Source organism: Nyctereutes procyonoides, unplaced genomic scaffold, assembly GCF_905146905.1.
Source record: "Nyctereutes procyonoides isolate TBG_1078 unplaced genomic scaffold, NYPRO_anot_genome, whole genome shotgun sequence".
Taxonomy (NCBI): domain Eukaryota; kingdom Metazoa; phylum Chordata; class Mammalia; order Carnivora; family Canidae; genus Nyctereutes; species Nyctereutes procyonoides.
In genome coordinates, this window is record NW_026575134.1 from 11,516,460 (window position 1) to 11,531,604 (window position 15,145).

At 38.9% G+C, this 15,145-nt stretch overlaps 1 protein-coding gene across 3 annotated transcripts in view; it reads right to left on the reverse strand.

Moving 5' to 3' along the window:
- Window positions 1-9,721: 9,721 nt before the first annotated feature.
- Window positions 9,722-15,145, reverse strand: part of STARD3NL (STARD3 N-terminal like) — a 53,374-nt gene continuing 47,950 nt past the window's right edge. For all 3 annotated transcript variants that reach the window (XM_055301303.1, XM_055301304.1, XM_055301305.1), the window contains 2 exons: window positions 11,392-11,467; window positions 9,722-10,213 (listed from right to left, as the gene is read on the reverse strand). In XM_055301303.1, coding sequence (XP_055157278.1) covers window positions 11,409-11,467 — 59 coding nt within the window. In that variant the 3' untranslated portion in view covers window positions 9,722-10,213; window positions 11,392-11,408. The remainder of the gene's footprint in view (window positions 10,214-11,391; window positions 11,468-15,145) is intronic.

Sequence of the window (15,145 nt, forward strand, 5' to 3'; positions counted from 1 at the left end):
TTCTGAAATCCCAGCAGGGAGACACCGTGAAGACTGTGGCATTCTAAACTGTTTGGCAGCTTTTAGGGCACATTCATGAAATTCAGCTGGCTGACCGTGGCTAAAAAGTCAATGGCTGAAGAACAACAATGTATCATCACACACGAGAATAATAAAGAAGGGATTAATAAGGAGATTCTTTATCGTTCAATGATAAAAGGTATGTGATATAGAAATAGAAATATAATCTTGCAGTGCTCTTTTTTTTTGAAGGAAATACTCCAGCTTTTCTGTGAAATATTAATGAAAAGAAACAAATAGAAATCTTTCTAAACTGTTAATGATAGCATAAATGTGCTGCTTTTTCCCCCATGGATTGAAATATTCGTGGTTTTGGAACATTAAAAAAGAAAAAGAAAAAAGACAAATTCACTTACCCTTTGTTGCCTCAGTTTTTCATCCAAAATATGAAGGGTACAGTGATTTTTTTTTTTAGGGTCATTGTAGGGATTAAATGAAACAATGCACATGAAAGCATCTAGCAACTTTGCACAACATAAATGCTCAAGAAGAGAGTCTTCTTTTGATGATCTTACTTGAGCAAGACATAAAAACAATCACACATCTTTCAGGAATGTTCTACTCAGAAATCAAAGCCCCTCTTACTTCAATCTGGTCTACCTCAGGTATAACCTGTCAATGATGAGTTGGTGGCAAAATGCTATTCATTTGACGGAACCAGATCCCAACTCAACAAAAAATAGAATAATTTGGGTGCTGAGGGTTTAGTACGGTCCTGTGGTTTTTAGATTTGAATTTTATATACCACCATAAAGCGAAATTTGGCAAATAAAGTTTGGGTGAGGCTGATGTGTAAATACATTTTTCATTCTACTACAATGAACATATTTCTTAACTTTGATAAATGTTGCTCAGCAAACATTTACTATAATACTAGCATGTGCCAGGTCTGGAAGGGATGCAGGATGAACCACTCTCCCAAGGAGGATCACTACAGTAGAGAGAACATACTTTTCCTAATCACTCAGGGTCACTCATGATTCAGGTATGGTGTCCCAAATTAAGCTCATTGGTGCAGAGTCTGGACATATTTAGACAGTGTGGGCAGAAGGCTGAATGTGACTGGCCCAGCTGTGGTCCAGTAACTCACTGGGCTGAGAAGTCAAGTCGTGAGCATGAACATCACAGATCAAGGCCCCAGAGGGTCCATAAGAAGGAACCAGTTTGCACTTTTCCCTGTGTTTCACAAGCCCTTGGGAATCAGTGGGGAACACGCACATAACAAGATGTGCAAAGACTTTTGCAGCATGCCACTCAGAATTCCTGAAGGTAATCTATATCTTCTTGAAACCCTCGCTTTTCCAATGATCAAATTAGGATGAAACACTTATCTTTGCTTTGTCCTGGCATGTGATGAAGAGGAAGTGCAAACATGTCAGTGAAAATGCTTGATTTTGAAAGCATGACATGGATGTATTTATTCATGCTTATTGCATTTATGTTTATCTTTGCCTAAAATAACTGAATCGATTTTACAAACAGCCCTAATTTTTTATTTCTATCGCTAAGAAACAGAGAGAAGGCAAATGAGCGAAGCACAAGTTTAATCACTGGGCTGAAGTTCTTTAGGTATTAACTTTTATAGTAATCAAAGTAAAAATATACTGTAATAAGTTCCATGGTGATGATTACAGAAAAGGGAGAAATTCTTATTCATGATGTGTTTCACGTGAGAATTAATTTCTGAAAGGAATGTCTCCCGAAGTCTTCTCCTAGAAACAAAGCTAATGAGGGCATTTCTGTTAATGCCTTTCATCAGCAAATTTCTAATGCTGTTGCTTGTAAGTTTTTTGTTTGTTCTTTTGGTTTTGTGAAAGCTGAAAATATATAGAATGTGTAAGTACAAATCCACGAAGTGATTTTGAACGGATAAAACTATCTGGTCCAAATTTTCAACCAAGTTTGATGGAGAAAGCGAATCTAGGGTACACTCACAGATTTTAATTTGAAAAATTGTTAACCCTAATCAAATTGTTAACCCTACATCAATCATTGCATGGTGGAGAGAGATTTTTATTTCTCTTTTAATGGGTAAAGCCATTGTATGGAAAAGAAAGGGACTTTAAGACATTTTAAAGTCAGTTCTTGATATTTTAACATCTAAACATAATTATATATATAGATATTTTATTTCGAGGACTTACCCTAGGGTACCCTAGGTGTACCCTAAAGCCTACACCTCAAACCCATTATTTTAAGAACACATCAAAATAAGGCTTGTGGAGTGCATCGATTTGCACACCAGAATCATGTCTTTGTGTGGACAAGAACATATCCAGCAGAAAAAAAATAAACCAAAACACCTTGTAACTTTCTCTTCCTACATCCGATGGTCAAAGGAATTTTGTCTTTGCATGTATGTTGGGCATTTTTTTTACACTATAGAGGAATGCAACTCTCACCTCAGGTTTTATATATTCAGAAACCTATATTTATTACTCGGTCTATCTTCTGACCCTGGAAAGAAGTACACTGAAATGCTGAGCTTCTGCAGTGAAAAGGTCATTTGCTAAGACTCATTATGATATCGGGAAGAGATGATGCCTGGAGTCCACAATGGTGAAGTATGATTGATTTCTATGGATTATTTTACAAAGTACTTTCCACATGCTCTAGCTCATCTAAACCCCGACAAGTGACCTCTGAATGCTGGCTCTGCCAGTCACTGGTATGATTCATGGCTAGTTAATTACTCACTAAAACTTATTTCCTCAAGTCTAACATGGAGTTTTCCAAATTTGTCTCATATCATTGTCCCTGGGGGATCAGATGAGATAATGCACGTAAGTGCCTAGCACAGTAATAATCACCCAATAGGAACTGGCTTTCATTAGCTTTATTGTCATGTCCGCAAACAGCATCCCCACTTCAGAAGATCATTTGGGAGTTGGGGATAATGGTGCATACATGATTTGGAAAGGTAGGGCTTTCCTCTTTAACTTAGACAGAAATTTACCTAAATCAAACAACCAAACTTCTTCAAACATGTAAGATTTTACTGCGAATTCTAGGCTTGGGCAAATTCATTTGAATTCATTTTATAACAACCTTTCATGTCAACAGTGGGTGCTGACGACTGCACAGAAGCCACTGTTTCTGGTTATTTTTCCATTCACAAATATTTATAGAACACCTATAGTGCAGCAAGCACTGGGCTGGGAGCTATGAGCATAGACGGAAAACAAGATAGTCTTAGACATTACCCTCTAGTTGTGAGAAAAGAAGAAAAAAATGCATCATTCATGAATTTCAACATCTTCAAGCACCAAAATACGACGTATGAATTGACCTACTGAATTACACAGAATCAAATCAAGCATTTCTGGAATTGTGGGACTCATGTTTGTAATGACTCCCCTCTCTGTTATCTTTCTATCCACAACATAGACACATGTCAAATAATGATTATAAACATTTGAATAATGCTTGCTTTCATTTGTTTTAGAGCTCACTGCTATTAATTCTACAAAAACTGATGATGGTAAGTTTTTGTCCATGTTTGCCTTTATGTTATGTTATAGCATCTTTTCCATCTTGACCAAATTACCCTTTGAACTCCCCTGGCTTCAGGGAGAAACCTCAGAATGGCTGGTTCTTGCAAAATAGACTGAGTGATATTTGAAGTCAATCCGTCATTTCTCAGGAATCACGTTCACACAGTAAATACTGGGTTGGGTGTGAGAAGACTATGAATTAGGGGTGCAGTGATGTGCTCTGAATTCTTTCAACAATGAAGGAATTTCTGTGGCCGTTTTTTCTACTGACTGAGGAAAACATGGTATCAAGTTGTTTTTTTAAGTCTTTCTTCTTGCTGGTAGTTAATTATATGAACTGACATTAAGAGGTTCTTGTACAGAAGGTGTTGTGCTGCACTGTGAGTGCATTTTGTTTAATTTTCTTAATACTCACTGGAAGTATTTTATTCCCATTTTACAAATGAGGCAATGAGCTAAAAAGAATTCAATCCCTGCACCACACCACACAGTGAGATCTGGGGTTTCAACCCAGACTGTCTGAATCGACAATTCACACACTTACTCAGTTTTCTTTTTTTTTTTTTTAAGATTTTATTTATTTAATCATGAGACACACACACACAGAGAGAGGCAGAGGCACAGGCAGAGGGAGAAGTAGGCTCCATGCAGGGAACCTGATGTGGGACTAGATCCCGGGTCTCCAGGATCACGCCCTGGGCCAAAGGCGGCGCTAACCACTGGACCACCGGGGCTGCCCCACTTACTCAGTTTTCTATTCTTCCTCTGTGATGTCATCATAGAGCAAGAAATCCCAAAGCCAAGGCCCTGAGACAGGTGCACACATGGGGAATCAGTGTGAGTGCAGGGCTTCCAGTGCCACAGACTGGGCATTAATCCCAGTTCTTTAATTATTAGTTGCAAGAATGCAGGTACAGTAGTTACATTTCCTGAGCCAAGCAGGGATAACAAGAACAACGCTTCACTCAGTTACTAAAGACATAATGTCACATATGTGGAATGTCTATCATGGGGTATATCATTGGCTTTCACCAGACCCTGCTCATATGCCTTCCATGTCCAATCCCAAGGGGCTCCTAGAACTTAGCTAACATATTACCTAGCCAAGGGCAAGAAGTTATGAATACAGCGCAACTTGAATTAGCTTTCCACACCAGGGATTAATGATTCTGCAGTTCCTTCTCTCTGAAGATAAAGCATGTAGAAGAAATTTCCACAGGAACAGACTTGGCCTTGTAGTTCATTGTAGTTCATAGCCAGTCTGGTCCACCATCCTTGTCATTAATTATTTCTTCATATCAAATATGTTTTTTCAAAATCTCAGAGGATATTAAAGACAATTGTCCTATTACATCATAGCTATAATTAAGGTATTCAGGAAAGACAAGGGAAAGTTGCAGAGAATTTGAATTAACCCCTTTCTTCCACCTTATTATTTTTAAGTTATGTAAATTGCGGTTAGTTAACATACAGTGTAATATTAGTTTCTGGTGTACAATATAGTGATTCAACACTTCCATACATTAGTTGGCGCTCATTGCAACAAGTGCCCTCTTTACTAAAATCTCCCACCTACTCCACTGTGAGTACAACCAATTTTCCAAAGATTGTCCCCTTGTTACAAATCTCATTAATGCATGATGTGTAATGGCTAAAATGCTTCTAAATCAGCAATTCATCTTTATATTTATGCTTAACTGTTTATTGTCTGGGTATTTATTGCACGTGGATGTTCAGAATTACAGAATAGGTAAATGTGTTCTTGGATACTACGTTGCTGGGATAAAATTTGGCTTGTGGGACTCAGTAGTCATATGACATCAGGGAAGTTACTTCTCTGTCCTCAACTTATTTGTGAAATGGAATGAAAATAATCTCCTGGGTTACTGAAAAATTAAGTAACATATTAAAGCTTTGCACACAAAGCTCTCAGATTAAATGTTTGGCATTAGTGGTCCATATTAGCTATTATTAGTTAAGAGTCATGGTGAAGAAATAGTAAAAGTTATTTACCACCAGTGCTTTTTTCAGGTTGACTCATTCATCTAAGACCTAATCTTACTTTGTAATACTTTGTAATATTGCAGGTGAATTTCCTGGAGGTTGTTGTTTGACTTGATATACAAGCTAGATTCTGAGTTGTCTTGGTGGTGATGGTGGTGGTGGATAGTTTACTATCAGGTTGTTTTGTTGTTGGGGTGTCCCTTCAACCTATATCAGAAATGTATAATGTGACCTGTCTCTCATTAATAAGTCTTCATCTTTCAAAAGAACAGAAGATACTAATAAATGACTTCTTTTAGACATACTACAGCTACAGCTCAAGACCACCTCTGCCTACTACACCTACCTCCTCCTCTTCCTTAAGAGCCTGATGTACTCCATCATCACCGCCTTCTGTCTGTTTAGGAGACCAGCGCCCTGTGGCAATGGGAAGAGTTCCTAACACATGGTGGCACCAAAGGTCCATTGGCTTTTGTCGCTAAAAGTGTTTGCTGAGGATCTACCTGGGCTTGCCTTCTGGTTTTGGATTATTTCAGTTCACACGTGTCTTCTTCAATTGTGTCATTATTGCAGAACAGGTTTACAAACCCCTGGGCAAACACAAACTTCCACTCTGCACCAAGAACAAATTCTGCCATGACTCAGTGGCGGGGCTTGGGGGCCATTCACAGAGGCATCAGCACTGCTCTCTCCTTAATGTCCACCAGTTCCTCCCTCTACCCAGTACCCATGCCTCTGAGTACAGCCAGCATATAGCTTCTAGTCACATCCCCCAGGGCTCTTTAACTGGATAACTGCCTGGAAGCCTATTTACACATCCAGAACCTGCCATCTTTGCTACCTGAAGCTTGTACTGTCTTACATAATAGGCACAATAAAAACAATTAAATGTCTACTTTTGCCTCTGTGTACTATCATCTGGCGCAATCCGAGAGTCCAAGATAAGGGACAGCATGACAACTTCCAATTCAGTGCTGGTTGTAATACTGATCAACTCCACATTTCTAATTCTTGCCCTGAGATAATCCTTATGATGCTTTCTTTGGGGCACTGGCCCTGGGAGAGCCATAACCAGTGAATATGCCCAGGTTATTTCCCCTTCAAAGGTCAGCAGGTTCATACTCATTTAAGACACTCTGGTGGTGACTGATGGGTGACCTCAGACCTTACAGCAGTGTTTCATGGGCACCATGTTTCCTGATTTCACAAGAACCCCATGAGAGCTGCACTAACATCAGAAAAGTAGAATGGTGGAGGTTTAAGTGCTTGGACTCTGAAACTCAAGTGCCTGGGTTTAAATCTTGGGTCTATAGCTATTTGAACTCTCTGTGCCATAATTTTCTCATTTGTAAAATGAAGATATAGGGCGCCCTGTCCCTGGAGTTGTATGGGTGAGATGATCTAATTTGGGGGTACATGCCAGTCCTCAATGCATTAGCATCTACTGTTGGCAGCTCTACTTTAGAAACAATAGATAATATACCCACACACATTAGCACACACACACCCACACACACACACACATACACAAAAGGTATGCACTAAGATTTATGTGCAATACCATAGTACCATTTGTAACAGTCCCAATCAACTCAAATGCCCAATAAGAAACTAAACAAACTAAATGATGTCGTACGATGGAGTAGTTTGCATCTACAAAAAAAATGTAGATTGTTAAAAAAAATGGAAAATTAATCAGAAAGTGTTGTTGAAGAACTATGCATGGCATGACCCTACTAAAATTGTTAGATTATACCTTCATGTGGCCAAAATCAAAACACTCTAAAAATTGAACTAAGAAATCTTCCTCCAATTATTGTCTCTACCTTCCCACCACTTAGAGATCACATTCATTTCTTGTGCATCCTTCCAGTTTTTATGTGAATATGAATTTATAGATAAAATATAAATGCACATAAACTAATTTTTTTCCTTCTAACACAAAAGTAGAGTACAATATACATTATTCTTGCACATCCTTGAGCTCTTTTTATGTCAGTATAGGACACTTAGCTGCACAGTTATTTCACTGCTGACTTCTTAAGATCAATTCCTTGTGATACACCAATGGATTATTTCCAATCTTTTAGTATTATAAAATATACTGAAATTATAATAGTTTTATGCCACTTTGGACTTCTGTACTAGTCATTTTGGTAGAAGTATTGCCAACTTACTCCAATAGATCTAGCACCATTGTGTACTTCTGCCACGACGTAGGTGGATGTCAGGACACTGCTATCAAACATCAGGATTTTGCTAATCTGACACATGAAAAATAATATCCCATCATGGTTTGAATTTTTCCCTGATGAAAATAACCATATTTTCATATATTGAGTCTGTTTACATTTCTTTTGTACAATATTTGTCCAGTCTTTTGACCATGATTTCTACTGAGTAATAATACTACCAAGTATGATATTCATTTACATGTGTGTATCTCTTCAAACGTGTGTAAAACAAAATGTTCAATGCATGGTAGGTGAGTGAACGAATATGTGATTATTTTTCTCATTTTCTATTAATCCTTTTAAAGTAGAAGTTTTATGTGTTAGAATAAAACAATGTCTCACTTAAAATTGGGAAGGATTTTTTACTTACAGTTGGCTTCAGTCAAACAGATACTCTTGAAAACCAAGTAAAGGTTCCTATGTGGAAGCAATATAAGACCCACCAGATGCAAGGAAGAGGAAATTTAATCTCGATCTACTCATTGATTCTCAGACCTCTTTAGGACAAATGCCTGGGCCTCTGCTTAGGGATCTAGAACTGTTTCAGCATGTGGAAAGCACGGAGGCACAGAGGGGAAACCAGCAAATGATGGAAAGCTGTGTGGGCTGATGTCCCTGCTGGGGCTCCTAGGCAGTGTCTCCTGTGGCTTCCAGTATCTTAGCACCTTCCTTCTCCAACCCAACCTCGGCTGCCCTGGAGATACAAATTGGGGGGAGGGTGGTGGTACAGGAGATGGCATGAGTGGCAGGAAGGTGCTGGTGTGGTGGTGGTGCTTTATTTATTTATTTATTTTTTTTTTTTTTTTTTTTCTGCCTAAGTGCCCTGTCAAATGTGGTCAAGTCATGGAAAATGCTTGAAGTCAAACAGGCCTCTGCTGGTTGGGGCTGTGCAAGCAGTGGCTTGGTTACTGTAAGATGAAATAAGGGCAATTAAACCACAGCCAGCTTTGTTCACTCCCAAAAGATCACAACTAATGGAAAGAAAATATTCATCAACACACACATGGTCTTGCTGTCAGGCTGTGCTTGAGGGGTCCCCTATTTTATACCACATTCCTCCAAGTAGGAGCCACATGAGTTGGGATCCTCTGACCAGGACTGTTGAGACACTGCACCCTCAGTCCACTCGAGATACTGTTCTGAAGGAAATAGCATGCAGACTTCCTGTAGCACTAGGTGATCCCTGACATTCCACCAGGATCTGCGCTCTTCTATGGCAGGTGTTTTACTGAGGTTCGTACTTTTTGGTCTCATTTTGTCAGCATAGGCAGGCAGGGCGACATGAGACTCCTGCCCATGAAGCTACTAGCACAGGGAGACTGTAGACTTCACAACAGCAGTTGCTTCTCTCCCCACAAGAACACAGACATACGGAGGCCCTGAGTTCAAGTGTGTAATTTAATGTCAGACTGAGTCATCTCAGTCCCACTAACGGGACAAATGACTGCAAAGTGAGGCTGAGCAAGGCTCAGTAGAAGACATGCCCATCAGGTAAGTGTGCTGGGAGTGGAGCAGAGCTGATCTGACCTGCACAAATGGCTGCTTTCCAGCCAAATGAGCACCAGTCAGTACACACAATTGAGTTTTTCCTGAAGGACACAATGAATGAGGAAAGAAAACTAAGAGACACACTGCCTTCCTATGAAGCATTAAGGTAAATATTCATGTTGGAAAGAAAGAGTTCACAATATAATTTAGTTTATTTTAATTCAAATTAGCCACACAAAGGGAAATGATGGCAATGTGGGTTCAAAATAAGAATCTCACACTATTTCAGAACCATACTTCTAAGAGAAAGATGTTACTTCATAATGAAAATACAAAAATGTCTGGTTACACTGTACATGTACTCGCATTCCCTCCCTGCCCCATTTGGTAATTCCAACACTTCAAGCCAAATGCATAATGCAAAACCAAAAAAATAAAATGAACCATTTTGACATGTTGTATTTATTACTCTGTAAAATTGTACAAAGAGCGCATAAGCGTGAGTTAAAAAACACAAGGGAAATGTCGGATGTTAAAAAAGAAATACAAAAGAAATCTGAGACATGAAACAAAAAATTCCAAACTGCGAATCAAATAAAAAGATATTTTGCTTACTAAAAAAAGTGTTATTCCAATATATTAAGAAGTCTTTTGATCGGGAATACAGCACAAGACTTTGCTCCAACTATTCATGAACAGATCAGACTTCGTCTCACTGAACACAGGATGGATCATCACATTATCTTACCAGCCACAGGCAGGTCCTCAAGGTACATGGATCTGTACAATGTCTATGAGGTATTACAATAAATAAATTCTTTATTAGCCATTCATTAAAGTCAGCAGTGGATGTCACCTTCAACTTTTAATAGGGAGACCCCAGCTCTGGTCCTTTTTTTTCCCTGCAGTGACCTTCAATGATGGATTTTCACACTTAGAAAAAGAGAACATAAAAATATTTGAGACATAGTGTTAAAAAGTAAAGTGCTGCACTTTGCCTTATACTTTTATATATATTTACATGCCTTATACATTTTATAAGAAAGTCCATGAAGATGGCCTGTTATAGATACGTAAAGACCTGGATGTGGCCACATGAGAATTTATTTTAAGGCATTTTAGAACTTTACTATTCACATGTCCTCATCTTGGCTGTGTCTCAACCACCAATGCACAAAGTAGGGCTGGAGCGTGTTGGGGCCCTGGGGGTATAGAAACAGGGTATGCTCACTGGCCCCAGGCTGCCTCTGCGGCCAGTCCCCACCTGTCCCACTTGCTTGGCAGCTCTGAGACGGCCACCACTTTCCTTCATCACTAATTAGGCAGAGCTGCTGTTACTACAATTCACTTTGTGTTTATTTGCTGGCATTTCTGAGGCTGAAGTGTTTTCCATTGAGGATCTGAAGTAACTCAACAATGTGGCTCCACTTGAGGCCCATCAGGCTACTGTTCTGACCAGAACATACCTTTCATTAAGGCATCTCCCCAGTACTTGGCAAACCCTGGTATCATACTGGGCGAGCCTGAGTCCCAGCTCTGCCACTTGTCAGCTTTGCCGCTCGGGACAAGTCACTCAGCATCCTAGTACCATGTGCTCAGGTGTAGACAGAGACTAGCAGTGCCTCCGTCTCATACGACTGCTCCCCTCAACACACTGAGTTAGGGTTTGTAATTGAACAACACCTGACATGGAGACATTCTGGACAAGTAAAGAATAATGAACTCATCCTTATTCTGTCTACGTGGATGGTAACTATACTTATGATGGGGATCACTCTGCAGTAGTGATCTGTAGTATACACATATACCGAATTCTGATGTTGTGCCCTGAAACTTTCATGTTACCAGCCAATTTTACTTCAATTAAAAAAAAAGAAGAAGAAAAAGAAATTTGAACTCTGAGGCATTTTTCACACTTGACAAATTTATACCAATGCAAAAGAATGTTAAGAGATTTTACATGAATAAACTACAACTATAAATTCAAGTGAATAGGATAAATCTGGCTTTGTATTTATACTCATATTCTTGAATTTGACCTTGAATCTACTCAAAGAAGTGATCCATATGTACCCAGTTTCTTGTTAATGTTTCTGCTTTCAAAGACTCACTTTAACAGAAGTGGTACTCATAGTTCTAAAAGTGGTTTTTCACTGTCCTGTTTCTCTTCAGCTTCTTCTTCAGATCCTAGGAAAGGGAAAGAGAAAAAGTACTGTATTCCATTAAGGAAATGAACAATTTTTTTTAATTATACTATATGGGCACCAAATTTTAAGTGGGAGATACCGATGTTTAACCTCAGTATCAAAGGTTTAGATTAAAAAACTGTAACTATCAAATAAAGTTTTACTTATTTCCTGGAGGAAGAAATATTTAAAATAGAACCTACGACTCATACTAATCTGTTAAACAGATATCAATGAGGTACTACTAAAAATATTCAGAGAGAAGAATTATCTACTGCCCTTCCCTAACCATCTCTTTGCTGACAAGCCTGAATATATTTTTTTTAAGATTTATTTATTCATGAGAGACAAAGAGAGAGGCAGAGACACAGACAGAGAAACAGGCTTCATGCAGGGAGCCCGATATGGAACTCGATCCCAGGACTCCAGGACCACGCCCCAGGCCAAAGGCAGGTGCTTAAATCGCTGAGCCACCTAGGGATTCCCAAGCCTGAATATTTATCAAGTGCAAATAACTTTAACCTTTGGTACAAATCATTCAATCTACATATTTTTACAAATCACTGTACCCAGTGAGTAGGCATGGTGAAGACTTCCTAATGCTGAGGGTGATGGCACTGTAGGCTGTTACCAGTGAGCACTGGTATCACTGTGCTGGGTCCTGTCTTGTGAACCTTATGTTATTTATACATTTGAGCCCACAATTTCACTCTGGAATTATTTCTTTAGGAAATATGTCTGACAAAATTGCTAAAAATCAGGGGAAAAAATCTAGATGTCTGAGGGTAAAAGTTAAAAAATTATTTTACTTTCATAAAGTATCTTGTACCCCCTTACATTTATATAGTTCATTACAGCATTAGAAGTGCACATTTTATAAAGTAAAAGCATATACATAATGAAAAATTAGGATCGTAATTACATAGGATCATAATTACAAAAATAAAAACCTAAGTATATATGCACCAATCAGAAAGCCTATAAGAAAATAACCAGATGGCCTGAATCATTTCTGGATGTTCCAAAATATGTGCAACAAACTGACTTCATAATTTTAAAATTATAATTTTTTCAAAAAGGTTGTATAAATACCAGCAGCATGGCCACAATGATGTGAAATTACAAACACAAAACCAGCAGGAGACAAACTGAACTGTCAACACAGATGTGGCTGTAGAGTTGGAAGGACAAGATCTTCGATTGCTCTTCTGTGCACGTTTTTTTGCTTTTTTGTTTGTTTGATTTTTGTGCACATTTTTATAAAAGGCAAGTGTTACTGTCAGGGAAGGGACACAAAACAGGAGTGGTGGGAAGACAAGGGAGTGGGTGAGGGATGAAGCCTCCTCACACAGAGGAGGCAGCCTGCCTCATAGCTGCTTTCCTCTGGCCAGATAATATGCCTCAAAGAAGACATTTTGTTCTTCTGAGAATGTCTGCCTGCATTACAGGCAATAACAAATTTGGTACAGGAGTATGAACAGCAGAGAACCTTAAGAAAAGATCGTGCCCCACATCTTAACCTCATAAATATCAGACGGCTCAGGTTAAGTTTGTGGTAACATAAATAGATAAATGTACAGTGGTTGGAGGGTTTCACTATCCAGTGTGTTAAATTGCTGTAAATCATAGTCACACTGGGGCGGGTGACTGCGTTCTCACTTTGAAATGAGTCTAAGGCAGATGATCATACCACATCTTCCTGTTTCTGGGCTTACGTTCCACCCCACTTGTCAGGCTAATGGCATTTGAACCACAAAGAGCTGACATGTCTTGAAATTATTTGGGAGTTCTAAATAAAGTCAAACTTTTAATTAAAACATAATAATAGGTATGTTTTACATAATTTAAAAGTACATGCTAGCAGGGCTTTCTGGTTATGGTCAAGTGAGGCTAACAAATCTCCTTGAAAAGCAGCTATACAACTGGACTAGATGAACAAAACCAACCATTTCAAAAGTCGGGAAATGTCCAAAGACATACAACAATCTAAGAAGCATTTATGATTGAAAAGCTGCAGAAAGGAACAACAGTAGTGCTCTTACCTAGAGCTGATCCCATCCCTTCCCGACCTCCCAATATTCAAGTCAATAGGTATGAAGGTTCTTTAAGACAGGCCAGGCCAGGAGGACTGGCAGCAAAATTACACAGCTGAAGGGAGCTGAGTTATTTTGGGGTGGAGAGTGATGTGATGGTGAACTACAAACTCAGTGGTGTGCAAGCAGGAAGGCCATGGGCTCCGCTGGTCTGTGGTTGTGGTCATGGCTGCAGCAAGCATATGCTTGGCTGAGGCTGTGTGCATGATTAGCAGAGACCCAAAAGAGCCCAAGGCAGCCAAAGACTCTTGGTCAATCCTGAGGCTTTGGACATATGCAGAGGAGATGTGAAAAGACTCAGGAGAGAGTACAAGCAGAGGAAAACTTGAAAATCTCTAAAATCTGAATATGCTATTCTATATACACCCAAAACATTTGTCAGAGAATAGAATTTTTTTATTTCCAGTATAATGTATACTGCTGTATTAATTTCAGGTGTACCAATAGTGATTCACCAATTCAATACATTACAATAAATATACTCTTAATCCCTTTCATCTATTCTACGCATCTACCCACCTACCTCCCCTCTGGTAAAAAGTTTGTTCTCTATAATTAAGAATCTTTTTTTTATCTTTTTTTTCTTTCTTTAATCCCACGAGTAAATGAAACCAAACCATATGCTATTTGTCTTTCTGACTGACTTATTTCACTTAACAGAGGATGAAGATCTTATCAAGGTGCTTGAGCACAATCTCCATCCAATCTTTGGCTACCACTAAACTATGCAGACACACAGGTGACCCTAGGGAGCTAGACTTAAAAATAAATTAAAAAAAGAAAAAACTGAGTACAGCCATCAACAATCATATACTGCAAGGGACACAATTTCACGGATTTAGCCTAAGCAATTTTTTAATTTAAAAAAATAACAATAGCCAAACTGTGGAAGGAGCCTCGGTGCCCATCGAAAGATGAATGGATAAAGAAGATGTGGTTTATGTATACAATGGAATATTACTCAGCCATTAGAAACGACAAATACCCACCATTTGCTTCAACGTGGATGGAACTGGAGGGTATTATGCTGAGTGAAGTAAGTCAATCGGAGAAGGACAAACAGTGTATGTTCTCACTTATTTGGGGAATATGAATAATAGTGAAGGGGAATATAAGGGAAGGGAGAATAAATGTGTGGGAGATATCAGAAAGGGACACAGAACATAAAGACTTCTAACTCTGGGAAATGAACTAGGGGTGGTGGAAGGGGAGGAGGGCGGGGGGTGGGGGGTGAATGGGTGACGGGCACGGAGGGGGACACTTGACGGGATGAGCACTGGGTGTTATTCTGTATGTTGGTAAATTGAACACCAATAAAAATTAATTTATTAAAAAAAAAAAAAAAAAAAATAACAATAAAAGCAAACTTTTGGGGAGAACAAAATTAGATTCTCGAGTTGCTACTATGTTTTTTCAACAAAATATTTTCAATTAAAAAAAAAAGGAAAGGCAAAGATTCAGAAACTGTGTCTATTCTCAGGGGGCGGGGAGGGAAATCCTGACAATTCAATGGAAACTGTCTGAGTGTGTCAGCAAAGTGTATTTTATTTAGCAAAGACTTCAAAGCAGCTATTATAAATATGTTC